Below are 19,732 nucleotides of genomic sequence, written 5' to 3'. Positions count from 1 at the left end.
ATGAATATGATTAAATTGGTTGGCCTAAGAGCAATTACCTCTAATATGAGCAAGTCATATCTTTCCGTTTTTTTTGTGAATCTTGCTGAGTTTTTGTAATGATAAAGACAATAGTTAACTGGCCTTAAATTATGATAAACCCAATTATTTTCATAACTAAAGCTAGTTTTTTATGCCAAGTTTCCTATATATCATGACATCAGCAGCTGTTTATTGACAGCATATCCTCGGAAGAACAAAAAATACAAAAATAATGGGATAACGGTAAAAACAGAAAAAACATGTGCGTAGTTGACGTTATGATGTTTATGTAGCCTTGTGTTTTATGTAAGTTGAAAGTAACAAAAGCAGTTTATACCCCATTAGATGTTCGGAACAATTTGTAAAAGGTTAAAGATGTCTTTAGCAGATGATACCACTCAGGCCATTGCCAGCAGTTCACTTGCTGTTTTTTTTTGTAACTCCTTCGCAATGTTCTATTTCCCTGGAAGAAAAGGAGGTTTTCAGATTATTTGAAGGTTTTGCATGTTTCCAGCTGCATATAATAGAAGTTTTAATCTTTAGGCTGTTGCCTAACAAAGGGTTGTCATTGATGGTAAAGTGAGTGAGTTGGGTTTTACGCGAATCGACACAAATGCACCTAAATGTGCACCTTTGAACTTGATGGGACAAGCAAAATTAGTTTGAGCTATCGGTAGTTCGAAGGCTGGAACAACATGTATAATGTAGTAATTTCGTCTCCTCATTTCGTGGGAGACATAATTGAACTTCGATATTATTTTTGTCATTGCCATCTATCTCTCCATTTTTCTGTCCATTTGTCTGTCTATCCACATTTAGCTTGTCTAGGTTTTCTCTCAAAAAGTCCGAGCTGGATTTCTGTGAAATTCCACTGGAATGATTGATAGGGAACGAAGTTTGCATATTCAGCTAGGAGTATTTTTTTTGTTCAAGTTTGTCACTTTTTACAGTTTTGCAGTATAAATATTGCTGAGATATTTTCTGAAGATGTTGATTTAATGATTATAAATTTATGTATTTAGCGAAAGTGTTTTTGTACCGGTGCACTCTCAACTGATGAAATCAGTTATCTTGCCTGGTATTATTTTTGCTAGTTGTATTTTGAAAGTTGTTGGCAGACAATTTATCCAACTTTTATCTAGACAATAAAAAGTTATTTCTGTGATAAAGAGTTATTCTTGGCTGCTTAATACTGCATTGCATTGCAGTAACACTTATGAATTTTAGTGAAACAATATCTTTTTAAAAATATCTTTAAAAAAAATACCCCAAATGTGTCATAATTTTACATTTCTGTAAAAAATGTTGCATTTAAAAATTCTTCTGAAGAAATGAAATGAATTTTGTCGGTGTTCATGCGAAATGAACAACAGAGTAGGATTGTCAAAGCGCGATTCATGTTTAATTTGCCGATCCTATTCTGTCGTTCATTTCGCGTGAACACCGAAAAAAAAAAGTTTCATTTCTTATATATATTTCCTTTCCATTAATTTTGTAAACAAGAAGATATTATAAATTGCACATATTTTGTGGCATTTAACATTAAAATCAGCTTCCCAGCCATTCTGTTCACCAGACGAAACATGACTGCGATGTCATCTCTAAGGAACGGTCTCCCTGAATATACGTGGACGTCGTCAAAACAGCGGTTGGTTATCACTAAGCAGCGATGACATATCTTTCGCGCCTTTCCTTTTGCTGCTCATACGAAATTAACGTCATAGATTTAAATGGAAAAGAATAGAGTGAATGTAAATAATTGTAAATAAGAACAATATAGAAAAAGGCATGGTTTGACTTCTGGAACCACTCATTTACATAAAGAGAAGTAATTTGCTCCTAAGAACTTGTAGGACTCTCAAGAAAAAATGGAGTATGGCACTTAACTTTTATACAGTCATGTCTGAAAAATGAAATAATGGAACCTAACAAAAACTGCAACTGTTTTTACCATTACCTCCACACTTACATGTACAATTGTATAATAAGTGAGTCTATTTACTATGATTGATAGAAACAGTAAGCAGCTTTTCAAGACAGGTGCTTGTTTCTTAATTATGTATGGATTTCCGGTTGTAAATGATACAGTCCATATAACTTTTTGAATTTTCCAGTGAAGCCGATAATCTCTGGAGAGGTAATGAATCTGATCTGTTACCTTAGATATTTTTTTGTAAGATGATTGGCTTCCTCAGGCTTATTATAGAAGATAATTAATAATCGCCCAGGCCAATATATAGCCTTCTTCTGTAGTTCTACTCTAGGCAGCCGTGTCTGTCTGACTGGGTTGCCAATTTTATATCCTAGGAGTCCCAAGAATGTTTATTTTATATATATAAATATATATTTGCTCCATTGTGATGAAAGATATAAGCTTATATTGGATCATTGTTAGCTCACCAGTCGCAAAGTGACAATGTGAGCTTTTGTGATCGTGCAGCGTCCGTCGTGCGTGCGTGCGTAAACTTTTGCTTGTGACCACTCTAGAGGTCACATTTTTCATGGGATCTTTATGAAAGTTGGTCAGAATGTTTATCTTAATGATATCTAGGTCAGGTTTGAAACTGGGTCATGTGCGATCAAAAACTAGGTCAGTAGGTCTAAAAATAGAAAAACCTTGTGACCTCCCTACAGGCCATATTTTTCAATGGAACTTCATGAAAATTGGTGAGAATGTTCACCTTGATGATATCTAGGTCAAATTTGAAACTGGGTCAGGTGCGGTCAAAAACTAGGTCAGTAGGTCAAATAATAGAAAAACCTTTTGACCTCTCTAGAGGCCATATTTTTCATGGGATCTGTATGAAAGTTGATCTGAATATTCATCTTGATGATATCTAGGTCAAGTTTGAAACTGGGTCATGTGCGGTCAAAAACTAGGTCATTAGGTCTAAAAATAGAAAAACCTTGTGACCTCTCTAGAGGCCATATTTTTCATGAGATCTTCATGAAAATTGGTCAGGATGTTCACCTTGATGATATCAAGGTCAAATTCAAAACTGGGTCACATGCCTCCAAAAACTAGGTCATTAGGTCAGATAATAGAAAAACCTTGTGACCTCTCTAGAGGCCATATTTTTCAATGGATCTTCTTGAAAATTGGTCAGAATTTTTATCTTGATGATATCTAGGTCAAGTTCAAAACTGGGTCACATGAGCTCAAAAACTAGGTCACTATGTCAAATAATAGAGAAAACAACGTCATACTCAAAACTGGGTCATGTGGGAACAGGTGAGCGATTCAGGACCATCATGGTCCCTTTGTTGATTTTGCTTCCTGGCAAAGGTAGTGCTGGTGTCATTTGTGAAGTTACAGGGATCAAACCTGTGACCTCTGGCTCGAGATTTTGTTGATGGCTCAGACCTTTAAAGGTCACCCAAATAAGATGTGTCAACTACCCCCAGCTTCTTTTAACAGCAACTTTGTTAACATTCTTGAGGCCACTTTTTTTACCTTATCTTCATGAAATCTGGTTTAAAGAAATCCAGGTGAAGCTTAAACTGGGACCTCTGGATCAAAACCTAGGCCACTAGGCCAAATAAAAAGAATCCAGAGGTCATTGTTCTTTTAACTGGTGTACATGAAACCTGGTCATAATGCTGGTTTTTGGGCCTCTGTGGCCGAGTGGCTAAGGTCGCTGACTTCAAATCACTTGCCCCTCATCGATGTGGGTTAGAACTTCACTCGGGGAGTTGAATTCTTAGTGTGGGGAAGCCATCCAGCTGGCTTACGGAAGGTTGGTGGTTCTACCCAGGTGCCCGTTCATAATAAAATAATGCATGGAGGGGCACCTGAGGTCTTCCTCCACCATCAAAGCTGGAAAGTGTCCATATGACCTATAATTGTGTTGGTGTGACGTTAAACCAAAACAAAAAGAAACATAATGCTGGTTTAGAAAAATTTAGATGTAGAACATCAGTTTATAAACTAAGTTTCAAGGTCAAATTATATAAAACAATGTTAAACAACCATATAAATCTTTCGTCATAGAGTACCTTGTAAATTTTGTATTACTTAGGTTAGCAGTATAGCGGAAACGGCTTCTGGTTTCATTAGGTATACAGATCAGCATAAAAAAGTAGAAATGAAAGATTTTGCAGTTGAATTTTATGCAAAATTTTCACATGCATCTTTAGATGAAAACGTGCCATCACGTTTTGATATTTTGGCATGACAAGTTTCTGAAACATTGTGTCAAGATATAAGTGTAATCAGATAGATATCTTTGTAGCTGTTTTATCTCATTCCTAAGTGAAGTAGTTCCACTGTAAATTTTCAAAATTTTGTAGATTCTGCTTGAAAAAACTAATTTGTAATGTTATTTATTTTCGTTCAGTATTATCTTTTTATTTTCGGCTGATACAGTAGATTTCTGTTTAATGGAGTTATGGTTCCTTAATTAGCAGAGGAGTTCATCTATTGACTGTAGGGAAAAAACCCCAGACAATCATAAGTTATTAGCTTCATAATTATGCTAAGGTTGACTAGCAGTGTAAGTGCTTCAGATGGTGACTTGAAAGTTAGTGCTTTACATTGATGACTTTATGGTTAGTGCTTCAAATGATGACATGAGTGTTAGTACTCCAAATGGTGACCAGAGGGTTAATGTTTCTAATGGTGACTTGAGTGTTAGTGCTTCAGATGGTGACTTGAGGGTTAGTGTTTCAAATGATGACTAACTGAGTCTTAGTGTTTCAAATTGTGTCTTGAAAGTTAGTGCTTTAAATGGCGACTTGAGGGTTAATGTTTCTAATGGTGACATGAGTGTTAGTACTCCAAATGGTGACCAGAGGGTTAATGTTTCTAATGGTGACTTGAGTGTTAGTGCTTCAGATGGTGACTGGAGGGTTAGTGTTTCAAATGATGACTAACTGAGTCTTAGTGTTTCAGATTGTGTCTTGAAAGTTAGTGCTTCAAATGGCGACTTGAGGGTTAATGTTTCTAATGGTGACATGAGTGTTAGTACTCCAAATGGTGACCTGAGGGTTAATGTTTCTAATGGTGACTTGAGTGTTAGTGCTTCAAATGGTGACTTGAGGGTTAATGTTTCAAATGATGACTAACTGAGTCTTAGTGTTTCAAATTGTGACTTGAATGTTAATGTTTCAAATGATGACTTGAGTGTTAGTGCTTCAAATTGTGACTTGAGGGTTAATGCCTTAGATGGTGACTTGAGGATTAAAGTTTCAAATTGTGCCTTGAGGTTTAGTGCTTCAGGTATTGACTTGATAGTGTGTTTATATTTGAGATGGTAAGTTAAGGTTTATATTGTGCTTCAGATAATGACATGGGGACTATTGTTTGAGAAGGTAACTCCAGATGTTAGCTAGAGGATTAATGCTTTAAGTGTTTTCTTGGTGACTTAAATGTAAATACTTCCATTGCTGACTAAGAGGGCTAGTATCTCAAGTAGTGACTAGAGGGTTAGTATCTCAAGAAGTGACTAGAGGGTTAGTATCTCAAGTAGTGACTTGAGGGTTAGTATCTCAAGTAGTGACTAGAGGGTTAGAATCTCAAGTAGTGACTAGAGGGTTAATATCTCAAGTAGTGACTAGTGGGTTAATATCTCAAGTAGTGACTTGAAGGTTTATTTGAGAGGTAAGTTAGGGTACTATGTGCTTAGTAAATTCAATGGGACTATTGTTTGAGAGGTAATCTCCAGATGTTAGAGAGGATTAATGCTTTAAGTGTTTCTTGGTGATTAATGTAATACTTCATTGGGTAGTACTCAAGTAGTGAGCTGAGGGTTCTAGTATGACTAGAGGGTTAGTATCTCAAGTAGTGACTAGAGGGTTAGTATCTCAAGTAGTGACTAGAGGGTTAGTATCTCAAGTATGACTAGAGGGTTAGAATCTCAAGTAGTGACTAGAGGGTTAATATCTCAAGTAGTGACTAGTGGGTTAATATCTCAAGTAGTGACTTGAAGGTTAGTATCTCAAGTAGTGAATACAGGGTTAGTATCTCAAGTAGCGACTAGAGGGTTAGTATCTCAAGTAGTGACTTGAGGGTTAGTATCTCAAGTAGTGACTAGAGGGTTAGTATCTCAAGTAGTGACTTGAGGGTTAGTATCTCAAGTAGTGACTTGAGGGTTAGAATCTAGAGGGTTAGTATCTCAAGTAGTGACTTGAGGGTTAGTATCTAGAGGGTTAGTATCTCAAGTAGTGACTAGAGGGTTAGTATCTCAAGTAGTGACTAGAGGGTTAGTATCTCAAGTAGTAAATTGAGGGTTAGTATCTCAAGTAGTGACTTGAGGGTTAATATCTCAAGTAGTGACTTGAGGGTTAATATCTCAAGTAGTGACTAGAGGGTTAGTATCTAAAGTAGTGACTAGAGGGTTAGTATCTAAAGTAGTGACTTGAGGGTTAGTATCTCAAGTAGTGACTAGAGGGTTAGTATCTCAAGTAGTGACTAGAGGGTTAGTATCTAAAGTAGTGACTTGAGGGTTAGTATCTCAAGTAGTGACTTGAGGGTTAGTATCTAAAGTAGTGACTTGAGGGTTAGTATCTCAAGTAGTGACTTGAGGGTTAGTATCTCAAGTAGTGACTTGAGGGTTAGTATCTAAAGTAGTGACTTGAGGGTTAGTATCTCAAGTAGTGACTAGAGGGTTAGTTCTAAGGTGACTTGAGGGTTAGTATCTAAGTTATGTTGACATTGAGGGTTAGTATCTAAAGTAGTGACTTGAGGGTTAGTATCTACAATGTAGTGACTTGAGGGTTAGGTATCTCAATGTGAGTTAGACATTGAGGTTAGTATCTAAGTTAGTGACTTGAGGGTAAGTATCTAAAGTAGTGACTTGAGGTTAGTATCTAAATAGTGACTGAGGGTTAGTATCTCAAGTAGTGACTAGAGGGTTAGGATCTCAAGTAGTGACTTGAGGGTTAGTATCTCAAGTAGTGACTTGAGGGTTAGTATCTAAAGTAGTGACTTGAGGGTTAGTATCTAAAGTAGTGACTTGTGGGTTAGTATCTAAAGTAGTGACTTGAGGGTTTATGTTTCCAATGCTGATTTAAAGGTTAGCACTTAAGGGTTAAAGCTTCAGATACTGTGTTGAAGGTTCAGATACCTTCAATGGTGGCTTGAGTGCTAATGTTAAATGTCAGAATTGTGAATTGAAGGTTAGTGCTTTAGATGGTGTCTTGAATGATCATACTTTGTATGTTAACAAGCAACAATTCAAAATCTGATTAGGGGGAGTGGGTGTGGGGGTGGTTATAGCTTCTGATGTTGACTTGTGGGTTAAAAATGTAACTGTGACATAGTGCTTTAGATGCTGCCTTGAAGGTAAGCCTTCAAATGTTGACTTTAAATTTGTGCTGTTGGAAGGATAAATGAGTGATTCAGATACTGACTTGAGGGTTTACACTTTAAATACTGGGATCTCGAGTAAGCATCCTATCTTTACTTTGAAGTAATTTTGCTACCAGTTAAATGAGAGCATGAAAAAATGGGTGTTACAGAATGATTTCTCAGTCGTGAGTTAGCATTTTTAAGTGCAAGATATTCATCTAATGCCAGCTGATTATACATCAAACTGCACATTAAACATTGCAGCATCTGTATAATTTCTCTAAATGCTATCTATACTTTCTAAATGCATTCTGATATATTTTCCTGATCCATTAACTGTGATACCTACTTCAGATATGATTATGACTGTGTCAGAAACACAGAAAATTGGTTTGTGTGATTATTTTTCTATGAAACTTTGTTAGGTAGTGCAATTATGCTAATCCATGTACCATTACCATTATCAACATTTCCAGACCATGCATGCTATAGTGCCTTTTTTCTCAGGAAAAGAAAAACAGCCTAGAGGAGTTTCTTGGTTTATATATTCATAAATAATTAAGGCTTTGAAGTGAAGATTCCATATGGACAATGTTATGAGTATATTATATTTGATGTTGTTATAGTCTTAGGTGAAAAATGTATGAATGAAATAATATTGGAACAAGATTTGTGGTAAAAGGAGCGTAGATGGTGATTAGTAACATTTAGATATTATCTTGGACACTATTTTCAAACATTAATCAGAAATAGTAAACAGTTTGTGATTTGACTGCTGATAAAGTGGTTGTTTTATACATCAGCACTGATTAGAGATTTGGATTGTAATTTGGAGGTTGTTATTTTGATGTAACTATGACTAGATACATGACTTATGATTGACAGCTACTGGTATTGTACAGTGATTTGAAATATGATAGTGATAGATACTATTAAGTGACTGGGATTTGAAAGAAATTATTATTGTACATAGCATTGATTGTTATAGTACAACTTACTTAGGATGTGATATTTAATTTTGTTCAGTGATTGGTGTTTGTAACTGAATAATCAGTGTTATAACTGTGATTTGGATTTGGCAGTGATTAGTATAATATAGTGGTTGGGATTTGATAGTGATTGGTAATATACAGTCATGGAAATTTGCTAGTTATTAATATTAGATAGTAACTGAGGATTGATTATTATATAGTGATTAGTATTTTATGGTGATTAGTGTTTGATAGTGGTTAGTACTATATAGTAATTAGGGTTTGGTAGTGATAACTCTTATATACATGTAGTGATTGGGATTTGATAGTGATTGGTATTATGTAATGATTGTGGGGTTTGATAGTGATTATTATTATGTAGTTATTGGGGTTTGATAGTGATTAGTATTATATAGTGATTGGGATTTAATAGTGATTTGTATAATAGAGTTATGGAAATTAGATAGTGATTAGTATTATATAGTGATTGAGATTTGATAGTGATTGGTATTATGTAATTATTGGGGTTTGGTAGTGATTAGTATTATATAGTGATTGGGATTTGATAGTGATTATTTTTATATATTGACTGGGTTTGATAGTGAATAATATTATATAGTGACTGAGATTTGATAGTGAAAAAAAGCTGATAATGATGGCAATTCAATAGTGATTAGTATTATATACAGATTAAGATTTGACAGTGAATAGTTATATATATATTGATTGAGATTTGATACTAATTAGTATTATAAAATGATGGAGATTTTTAAAAATAGTGATTGGTAATATACAGTCATTGTAATATGATAGATATTGATATTGTAAAATGATTGACATTTTATATTTGATAGTGATTAGTATTATAAAGTGGTTAGGGTTTGATAGTGACTAGTATTATATAGTGGTTTGGGTTTGATAGTGACTAGTATTATATAGCAATTCATATTTGATAGTATTTGATATTATGCAGTGATTGGGATTTGACAGTGATTGGACATCATTCAGCTTGAGATACTTTTATTAAGTAATTGTATCTTAAAATATATTGTAAAATTTCTTAGGAGAAATTCTTGTAGGTAGGAGAGAATTTAGGGTACAGTGTGTTTGTAATTGAATAAGAAGTTCCAGTTATGTTATACAGAAGGAGAAACTTTTGTTAAGATTTGTTTTGTAGACAAAATAATACCAAGATTGAGAAATCTTAATCACTTTTTAAAAGACAAATCAAGAGATAAGCAGATATTGCAAAACTTTGACAAAATGCTTTTTCAAATGAAATAAGATCTAAAAGGTAAGCAGGGCTGCTTACTCAAATGAAATTTAGTTCCCACGTGTTTGTAGTTAAAAATAGCTTTGTTTCAAGTTTTGAATTGAAAATTCCCAGGCTGAGCTTCCAACAAAAATTTGAAATGGAATTTTGATCGGAACTTTTTTCCATGTATGTTTGAGTAAGACTGTAACGGAGTATACCAGTATACGGGAAGTTAAGCAAAAATTTGTTTGATGTTTTGTAGTAGTATATTTAGCAGATCTCTGAGTCATGGAAACTGGAATTATTTCAAAATAACAATCAAAAAGAGCTTAGAACTGATTAGTGATATGTTTAATAGAGAATTTATGAAGTGATAAGGATATTTTGAAAGTGGGTGTAGATTGTTGATTCGTAAGTGTAATTGAATTTTAGTAATGGTCTCTGCAGATGGACACAACATTTTTATACATTTTTACAGATGGACAATATGGATTACTTTTAACTGTCAATTGAATTCATATCTATAGAGGATCAACAGGTGAATTTACAATTTTCTTGCAGATGAAATATATAATAAATGATTTATTGGATGTCGAGAAATTGTTAACACATGAAATTAACTGTGGCATAGTTTTTAGAGACTTCATTAAACATGGTGTAGTTTCCTGGACAAAGGTGATTATCAGTTGCAGATGAAGAAAAGTGAGATATGATAATGACAGATGAATTTCTATAATGGATATTCAGGAGAAATTGTATAAAGGCAGGATGTGACAGATGAATTTTACATACAGATAGATGTTGATCATGGATATTTTTAGACTTGTAAAAATCAAGGACCTGACGATCAGTTTGTTTTTGTGATATTTAATAAATGTAGAAGACTTTTGTATATAGAACTGCTGTATATAGGCATTATTTATTTATTTATTTATTTACATATTTATTTATTTATTTGTTTTCTTTTTTTACAAAACAATGTTTATTTATTTCCTAATTCAATGACACAATATGAAAATATGACTGTCGGATCAAACAGATTGATGTAAATGGAATTAATATTGAAGTTATAATTAAGATAAAAAGACTATTACAACAAATAAGTCCAAACAAAGAGTGTAGTACCTAGGAATACTGGTGTTTGAAGAGAGATGTCAGCAAATTTCAGGGTGACAGCCCAGGCAGAATTTGTCCACTCTTGCTCTGACACAGGTTAGTATGACTTTAATGGTTAAGCATTTACAAAGAATGGCACCCTGGAAGCAAAGTTTGTGGTCAGTGGTATGTAGTTGACCATGAACAGGTCAGGCCAAGATTGAATATCAAAACCACAGATAACCATGGTCACACCATGGTTTGACAGTGGTTAGCGGGGCTGACTGATGTGGCCTTGGTTCTATTTTGCAGGGGTAAAGTAATGTTCAAATGGAAAGACTTTTTATTTTAGGATTGGTTATAAGCTAAGTTGTGTGAAGTTAAAAGTGGTTTAGATGAGGTAATATTTGGTTTGAGTAAAGCTATTTTGAGTGTATTGTGTGAAGTTGTAGGGGATTTGAATGAAATTATATTAAGGTCAAGTGTAGTTCTATCAATATATAAGGGTTATGTGAAGTTGTAACAGGTTTGAATGGTTATATTGAGGTTGAGTGTAGTTCTGTAAATATATAAAGGTTGTGTGGAGTTGTAAAGGATTTGAATGAAGTTATATTGGGGTCGAGTGTAGTTCTATCAATTATTAGGGTTGTGTGGAGTTATAACAGGTTTGAATGAAGTTAATATTGAGGTCAAGAGTAGTTCTGTCACTATGAAAGGGTTGTGTGAAGTTGTAAAGGATTTTAATGAAGTTATATTGAGGTTGAATGTAGTTCTGTCAATAAATAAGGGTTGTGTGAAGTTGTAACAAGTCTGAATGCAGTTATATTGAGGTTGAGTGTAGTTCTGTCAATATATAAGGGTTGTATGAAGTTATATTGGGGTCGAGTGTAGTTCTATCAATATGTAAGGCTTATGTGAAGTTGTAGCAGGTTTGAATGGTTATGTTGGGGTCGAGTGTAGTTCTGTCAATATGTAAGGGTTGTGTGAAGTTGTAACAGGTTTGAATGAAGTTAATACTGAGGTCGAGTGTATCAATATGTATGTGTGAAGTTGTAAAGGATTTGAATGAAGTTATATTGAGGTTTAATGTAGTTTGTTATATTAAGGTAAGTATAATTCTATGAATATATAAGGGTTGTGTGAAATTGTAACAGGTTTGAATGAAGTTAATTTTGAGGTCGAGTGTAGTTCTATCAATATGTAAGGGTTGTGTGAAGTTGTAATGATTTTGAATGAAGTTATATTGAGGTTGAGTGTAGTTCTATCAATATATAAAGGTTGTGTGAGTAATAGGTTTTAATGAAGTTAATATTGAGGTTGAGTGTAGTTCTATCAATATATAAGGGTTGTGTGAAGTTGTAATGAGTTTGAATAAAGTTATATTGAGGTCAAGTGTAGTTCTATCGATATATAAGGGTTGTGTGAAGTTATAACAGGTTTGAATGAAGTTGATATTGAAGTCGAGTGTAGTTCTATCAATATATAAGGGTTGTGTGAAGTTGTTACAGGTTTGAATGAAGTTATATTGAGGTTGGGTGTAGTTCTATCTATATATAATGGTTGTGTGAAGTTGTAACAGGTTTGAATGAAGTTATATTGAGGTCAGGTGTAGTTCTATCAATATATAAGGGTTGTGTGAAGTTGTAACGGGTTTGAATGAAGTTATATTGGGGTCGAGTGTAGTTCTATCAATATATAAGGGTTGTGAGAAGTTGTAACAGGTTTGAATGAAGTTATATTGGGGTTGTGTGAAATTCTATCAATATATAAGGGTTAATTGTTTGAATGAAGTTAAATTTGGTTTGAGTGAAGTTATATCAATATGTTATGGTTGTGTTGTGTGAAGTTGTAATGGGTTTGAATGAAGTTATATTGAGGTTGAGTGTAGTTCTATCAATGTGTAAGGGTTGTGTGAAGTTGTTAAATTGGGTTTTAGTGAAGTTACATCAATATATAGGTGTTGTGTGAAGTTGCTGTAATTGAAACTTGACTCAAACCAAGTATAATTTCACACAAACCAGTTTGAAGCAAGTTCTGTTTGTTTAAACGGAACTATATATGATTTGATTGATTAGTTATATTGTGATTGGGTCACTTTATATTGTGATTGAGACTGATGATCTGTCATAATGATATTACTTTCATTCATGTTTACAAGGTTACACAGGCCTTAAATCCATTTTGTTGTTTAGAGAATGATCTAGTTAGCTTAACACACAGAGCATAAGACTTCCACTCAGTAAGTTAATTGTTAGATTTTTGTTTTTGATAAAGCATAATACTATGTTCTCTTCAACAATTTACTAAAGACAGTATGTCTAAGGTCATTTGTCTTCCATCTCAGATTTGCTCATTCTTGTGGGGAAGTTGTCAGTTACATGACACTACTGATTCATTGATTCCAGTGGGGAAGTTGTCAGTTACATGACACTACTGATTCATTGATTCCAGTGGGGAAGTTGTCAGTCACAGGACACTACTGATTCATTGATTCCAGTGGGGAAGTTGTCAGTCCCAGGACACTACTGATTCATTGATTCAAGTGGGGAAGTTGTCAGTTACAGGACACTACTGATTCATTGATTCCAGTGGGGAAGTTGTCAGTTACAGGACACTACTGATTCATCGATTCTTGTGGGGAAGTTGTCAGTTACAGGACACTACTGATTCATTGATTCCAGTGGGGAAGTTGTCAGTTACAGGACACCTGATCAATGATTCAAGTAACAAGACCCCTCTAATTCATTGATTCCTGGGGGTAAATTAACAGTTACTGAACTCCTCTGGTTAATTGATTGTTGTGTTGAGTTTAAAATTGTAGGTTACAGAACCTCTGATTTTTGTAGAGAAGTTGTCAGTTACAGGGCATCTGATTCATTGGTACTTGTGGGGAAGTTGTCAGTTACAGGGCATCTGATTCATTGATACTTGTGGGGAAGTTGTCAGTTTCAGGGCATCTGATTCATCGATACTTGTGGGGAAGTTGTCAGTTTCAGGGCATCTGATTCATCGATACTTGTGGGGAAGTTGTCAGTTTCAGGGCATCTGATTCATCAATACTTGTGGGGAAGTTGTCAGTTTCAGGGCATCTGATTCATTGATACTTGCGGGGAAGTTGTCAGTTTCAGGGTATCTGATTCATTGATACTTGTGGGGAAGTTGTCGGTTACAGCACACCTTTGATTCACTGATTTGTTTGGGGGAAGTTGTCAGTTAGAAGATTCAAGAATACTGATTAGGTCAAAGCTCAACCTTTTATATAACTGGAATACTTTTTGAAAAATGGCATTGACAGACCACTTTTCTATAACCTTTTTAACATTTTTAAAGGGCAGTAGCCCTTTTTGTTGCAAGAGAAATCAACATAATAAAACAAAACCAAGGTATAATCTGAGGATGAATGAACAGTTACTCATTTTCAGCTGTAATTAATGAAGTAAAAACTTCTATCACATACACACTCTTGTGGCACATGGCAGCAATTATGCGTGAAGTATGTAATATGTTTCACATATGTTTATATTTTGTTTCCTGCTTTTACTGAAGAAAGTAGAAGGGGCATGTGTCTTGAAGTTAACAGCTTTTTAAGTTGCCTGGTAGTGGAATGGAATAGATGTTGGTCAGAAATAATTAGTTTGGTCAGGAAAACATGCCTTGAATGCTGTAAATTTATTGCTTCTGTTTGCAGATTGGTAAGGTGTATGTCCTCCAACAAAATAAATGATAATTGTTTACTCCCATTTTCCATTAAGAGAACATTTCTTACATGCCCTTGGAAATAGAACAATAGCTGAGTTCAGTATAGCCCAATGTACATATGGGACTATATTGGAGTCACCCATGTCCATCAGTCTTGCAGTAAATGATTTTTGGAGGTATATATCTTAAACCATTCAATTAACTTCTTATAATGTTCACCCTCATAACATGCGAAACATGACACTAGGTCCAAGGTCAGGGTCACACTTGGAGGCCAAATGTCAGATAGTTTTAATTCATATCTTTTTCTCTTGAAGGATTTTCATACATAACTAGCATCAGTTTTAACCTCATCATGATGACATGTATGCTGCACAACCAAGCTCTCAAGTTCCAAGGTCAGGGTCACACTTGGAGGTCAAAAGTCATGATCACAATATTTTACCTTCCTGTATCAAAGCAGCCTCTGCAGGAATTAATCACCTTCAGTGATAGCTCTAGTTTATACAAACTTACCAATAGTATAAAGCTTATGCTTTTGTACTTATTCCCTGGATGTAGTATATTTTTATCTTGTACAACAAAAGCACCACCAACAGAAAAGCTGTAACCTGAAAACTAGAATTGAATCTTCAAAGTCTCCTGCAAAACATATTATCTTTTAGCATTGTTGTTATCTACCTGATTCTCAGTGTGCTCACAATGTGGTTATTTTTTTTTTTAGCTCACCTGTCACAGAGTGACAATGTGAGCTTTTGTGATCGCGTGGCGTCCGTGCGTCCATCCGTAAACTTTTGCTTGTGACCACTCTAGAGGTCACATTTTTCATGGGATCTTTATGAAAGTTGGTCAGAATGTTGACCTTGATGATATCTAGGTCAAGTTCAAAACTGGGTCACGTGCGGTCGAAAACTAGGTGAGTAGGTCTAAAAATAGAAAAACCTTGTGACCTCTCTAGAGGCCATACTTTTCAATGGATCTTCATGAAAATTGGTCAGAATGTTTACCTAGATCAAGCTCGAAACTGGGTCAGCTGCGGTCAAAAACTAGGTCAGTAGTTCTAAAAATAGAAAAACCTTGTGACCTCTCTAGAGGCCGTACTTTTCAATGGATCTTCATGAAAATTGGTCAGAATGTTTATCTTGATAATATCTAGGCCAAATTGGAAACTGGGTCACGTGCGGTCAAAAACTAGGTCAGTAGGTCAAATAATAGAAAAACCTTGTGACCTCTCTGGAGGCCATATTTTTCGTGGGATCTGTATGAAAGTTGGTCTGAATGTTCATCTTGATGATATCTAGGTCAAGTTCGAAACTGGGTCAACTGCGGTCAAAAACTAGGTGAGTAGGTCTAAAAATAGAAAAACCTTGTGACCTCTCTAGAGGCCATACTTTTCAATGGATCTTCATGAAAATTGGTCAGAATGTTCACCTTGATGATATCTAGGTCAGGTTTGAAACTGGGTCACATGCCTTCAAAAACTAGATCAGTAGGTCAAATAATAGAAAAACCTTGTGACCTCTCTAGAGGCCATTTTTTTCATGGGATTTGTATGAAAGTTGGTCTGAATATTCATCTTGATGATATCTAGGTCAAGTTTGAAACTGGTTCAACTGCGTTCAAAAACTAGGTCAGTAGGTTTAAAAATAGAAAAACCTTTTGACCACTCTAGAGGCCATATTTTTCAATGGATCATCATGAAAATTTGTCTGAATGTTCACCTTGATGATATCTAGTTAAAGTTTGAAACTGGGTCACGTGTGGTCAAAACTAGGTCAGTAGGTATAAAAATAGAAAAACCTTGTGACCTCTCTAGAGGCCATACTCTTTATGAGATCTTCATGAAAATTGGTGAGAATGTTCACCTTGATAATATCTAGGTCAAGTTCAAAACTGGGTCATGTGCCTTCAAAAACTAGGTCGTTAGGTCAAATAATAGAAAAACCTTGTGACCTCTCTAGAAGCCATATTTTTCAATGGATCTTCATGAAAATTGGGTCATGTGGAGACAGGTGAGCGATTCAGGACCATCATGGTCCTCTTGTTTAGCTCACCTGAGCCAAAGGCTCATGGTGAGCTTTTGTGACCAGTCAATGTCTGTCTTGCATCGTGTGGTGTCCGTCGTTCGTCCGTCAACATTTTCTAAAAAAACCTTCTTCTGAAAACCACTGGGCAGAATTACACGAAACTTCACAGGAATGATCCTTGGGTAGTCCCGTTTCAAAATTGTTAAAAGAATTTCATTCCATGCAGAACTCTGGTTGCCATGGCAACCAAAAGGAAACACTTTAAAAATCTTCTTGTCCAAAACTGCAAGGCATAGAGCCTTGATATTTGGCAAGTGACATCATCTAATGGTCCTCTATGAATATGATTCAAATTGTGCCCCTGGGATGAAAAGAGGCCCTGCCTTGGGGGTCCCAAGTTTTACATAGACATATATAGGAAAAAACTTTAAAAATCTTCTTGTCTGAAACTACAAGACCTAGGCCTTTGATATTTTGTATGTAGCTTTGCCTTGTGGTCCTCTATGAAGATTGTTCAAATTGTGCCCTTAGGGTGAAAAGAGGCCCCACCCCGGGGGTCACAAGTTTTACTTATATAGGAGAAAACTTTAAAAATCCTCTTGTCTGAAACTAAAAGGCCTAGGCTTTTGATATTTGGTATGTAGCATTGCCTAGTGGACCTCTAACAGAATTGTTCAAATTATTCCCCTGGGGTAATAAGAAGCCATCTTATGTGACACAGCCTCAGTATTGACAATAATGGTTTTTTTAGGACTCTGCCTCAGTACTGACCATATTGTTTTCTGTGTGACTCTGCCTCAGTACTGACAATATTGTTTTCTGCGTAACTCTTCCTCAGTACTGACAGTGTTGTTAACTGTATGATTTCTTCTCAGTACTGGCAATGTTATTATCTGTATAAACCTGCCTCAGTCCTGACAATCTCATTATCTGAATGACTCTGCCTCAGAACTGACAATATTGTTGTCTGTGTAACTTGGCCTCAGTACTGACAATACTGTTATCTGTGTGACTTGGCCTCAGTACTGACAATATTGTTATCTGTGTGACTTGGCCTCAGTACTGACAGTATTGTTATCTCTGTAACTTGGCCTCAGTACAGACATTATTGCTATCTGTGTGACTTGGCCTCAGTACTGACAGTATTGTTATCTGTGTAACTCTGCCTCAGTACTGACAGTATTGCTATCTGTGTGACTTGGTCTTACTACTGACAGTATTGTTATTGGTGTAACTTGGCCTCAGTACTGACAATGTTGTAATCTGTGTAATTCTGCCTCAGTACTGACAATATTGTTATCTGTGACTCGACCTTAGTACCTACAATATTGTTATCTGTGTGACTTGGCCTCAGCACTGACAATATTGTTATCTGTTTGACTCGTCCTCAATACTGGCAGTTTTGTTTTCTGTATGATTCAGTCTCAGTACTGACAATGTTATTATCTGTGTGACATTGCCGAAGTAGGCACAAAGTTGTTATCTGTGTCACTCTCCTTTGTTACAATATTCTTATCTATATAAATATCTATTGCAGTACTGTATTTTACTGTTGTTCTTCAATGTCTTTACATTAATGGCACATTTTTATGACTTTTCAGTGCTGTATATTGTCATTCCTCGCCTTACATCAAGTCTGGCCGGTGGAAGGTCTTTAAAGAAGTATGACATTTGTTGAAATGTTTGAAGCAATACATGTGCTTTTACATAGATGTTTTAAAAATATAGTTTTGTTTTACAGGCTGTATGATATGTTTGGGAAGGTCTAACTACTTTCGCTTCAATCACCCACGTGAAGCAAGGAAAATGAAAGAAGCGATGCCAAACTGTCGTGTTTCTTGTGCCCCCCTGCAGTTACTACAAGGTAAATTCATGAATAATAAACAACTGTGAGAAAATGGTATATCATCCCTTGTTAAAGAAGTAAATTGCAGTTTTGATGTTTTCATTTAGGCATTGAATACGTAGTTGTTTAAAGAGTGTGGACACGGAAGGCCTCTGTGCTTTAAACACAATAATTTCATACCCAAACGAAAAATTCTCAAACTGTAATTCATATTTTTAGCTCAACTAGTTGAAGTATAGGTAGAGCTATTGGACTCACCCATATGTCGGCATCCATGTCCGCGTCACAATTTGGTTAAGTTTTTGTATGTAGCATGTGTGGAAATGGATTGGACCTTCACAAACTTATTCACTGTGATACACCAACTTACATGGCACAGGTTTCATAACTCTATTTTGCTTTTTTACAAACTTATGCCCCTTTTTGGGCCTAGCAATTTTTGTATGCAAGATGGTATCTTTGTACCCATTAATGGGAATGGATTTGAAGCTTCTCACACTTGTTCACTGTGATGATCTGACATGCAGTGTACATGTTCAAAAACTCTACTTTGCATTTTTACAAAATTAGCAGTTTTTGGTTAAGTTTTTATATGTAAGCTGGTATCTCAGTACCTACTAATGGGAAGGATTGAAACTTTACACACTTGTTCACTGTGATAATCCTACTTCCATTGTTCAGGGTTTATAATTCTACTTCGCATTTTTACAAAATTATGTCCCTTTTTCAACTTAGCAATTTTTGAGTCGGCTAAAGGCTGAAAGCCTTTTGACGAGTCCTTGCTATCCAACGATTCTCTAAATGGACCGAATAACATGTGAAGGGATGTAGTTCCATTAGATTTCTCAAATTTCAAACAGTTCACTGCATGAATGAAGTTAAGTTGTGTCAATTCCCTTTGCTATGACCAATATACGATGTAATCTGTCATATTTATGACTTGTAATTGTGCAATTCTCGAATGTAACTCATTAAGCATAAATGTGCATTTTAAGAATTGCGCAGGCTTACAAAGCTTGGGTAACATCCAGCGAAAGACAAAAAATAGTTCCAGCAGGGCTCCAGATAAGATGCGTATTAGCGTAAATTACGTATAGAAATAATGCAAATACGCATGTCTAATAATTTCTAAGCGTATAAAAACGTATATAAAATTACAGAAACGCACACAATGCTTTTTTAAAAACAAAATCTGAATCGTCTGGATGCGTTAGGTAACATAGCCGATCAGCCTTAATTCTCCCACATTGAACGTAAACACGCATCGTATGATTTCTATAAACTTTGCGTGGGTTGAATTTTGCAGTCAGTAAATGGATAAATTATCGGAAGAAGAAGCTCTTACTGGTTTGTTCAGTTACTACTGATATTAAAAATGGTTTTAATTCTTATTTTTCGAGAAATAAACAAATCAGCGAAACATTAAATTGTATTTTCTTGTAGTTTTTGAAATCGAAAGTAGATTGTCTATGTTTGGCGAAACGAATCAACTTTTTTATGAAAAGATTTAAATAAGAGGTAATTTAACCG

General features: G+C 35.3%; 1 protein-coding gene across 4 annotated transcripts in view; it reads left to right on the top strand.

Annotated features, from left to right (window-relative positions):
- LOC123559719 (pleckstrin homology-like domain family B member 1) overlaps positions 1–19,732 on the top strand; it is a 204,683-nt gene that overhangs the window by 50,229 nt on the left and 134,722 nt on the right. For 3 of the 4 annotated variants that reach the window (XM_053552415.1, XM_053552414.1, XM_053552413.1), the window contains exon 6: positions 18,098–18,220. In XM_053552415.1, the coding sequence (XP_053408390.1) occupies positions 18,098–18,220 (123 nt within the window). Of the gene's footprint in view, positions 1–10,570; positions 10,748–18,097; positions 18,221–19,732 lie in introns of those variants that run through there. The other variant, XM_053552416.1, reaches the window with a different exon arrangement.

The sequence above is a fragment of the Mercenaria mercenaria genome, chromosome 10 (assembly GCF_021730395.1).
Source record: "Mercenaria mercenaria strain notata chromosome 10, MADL_Memer_1, whole genome shotgun sequence".
Lineage (NCBI taxonomy): Eukaryota > Metazoa > Mollusca > Bivalvia > Venerida > Veneridae > Mercenaria > Mercenaria mercenaria.
The sequence above is the reverse complement of the archived record's forward strand: the minus strand, read 5'-3'. Positions and strand labels throughout refer to the sequence as shown.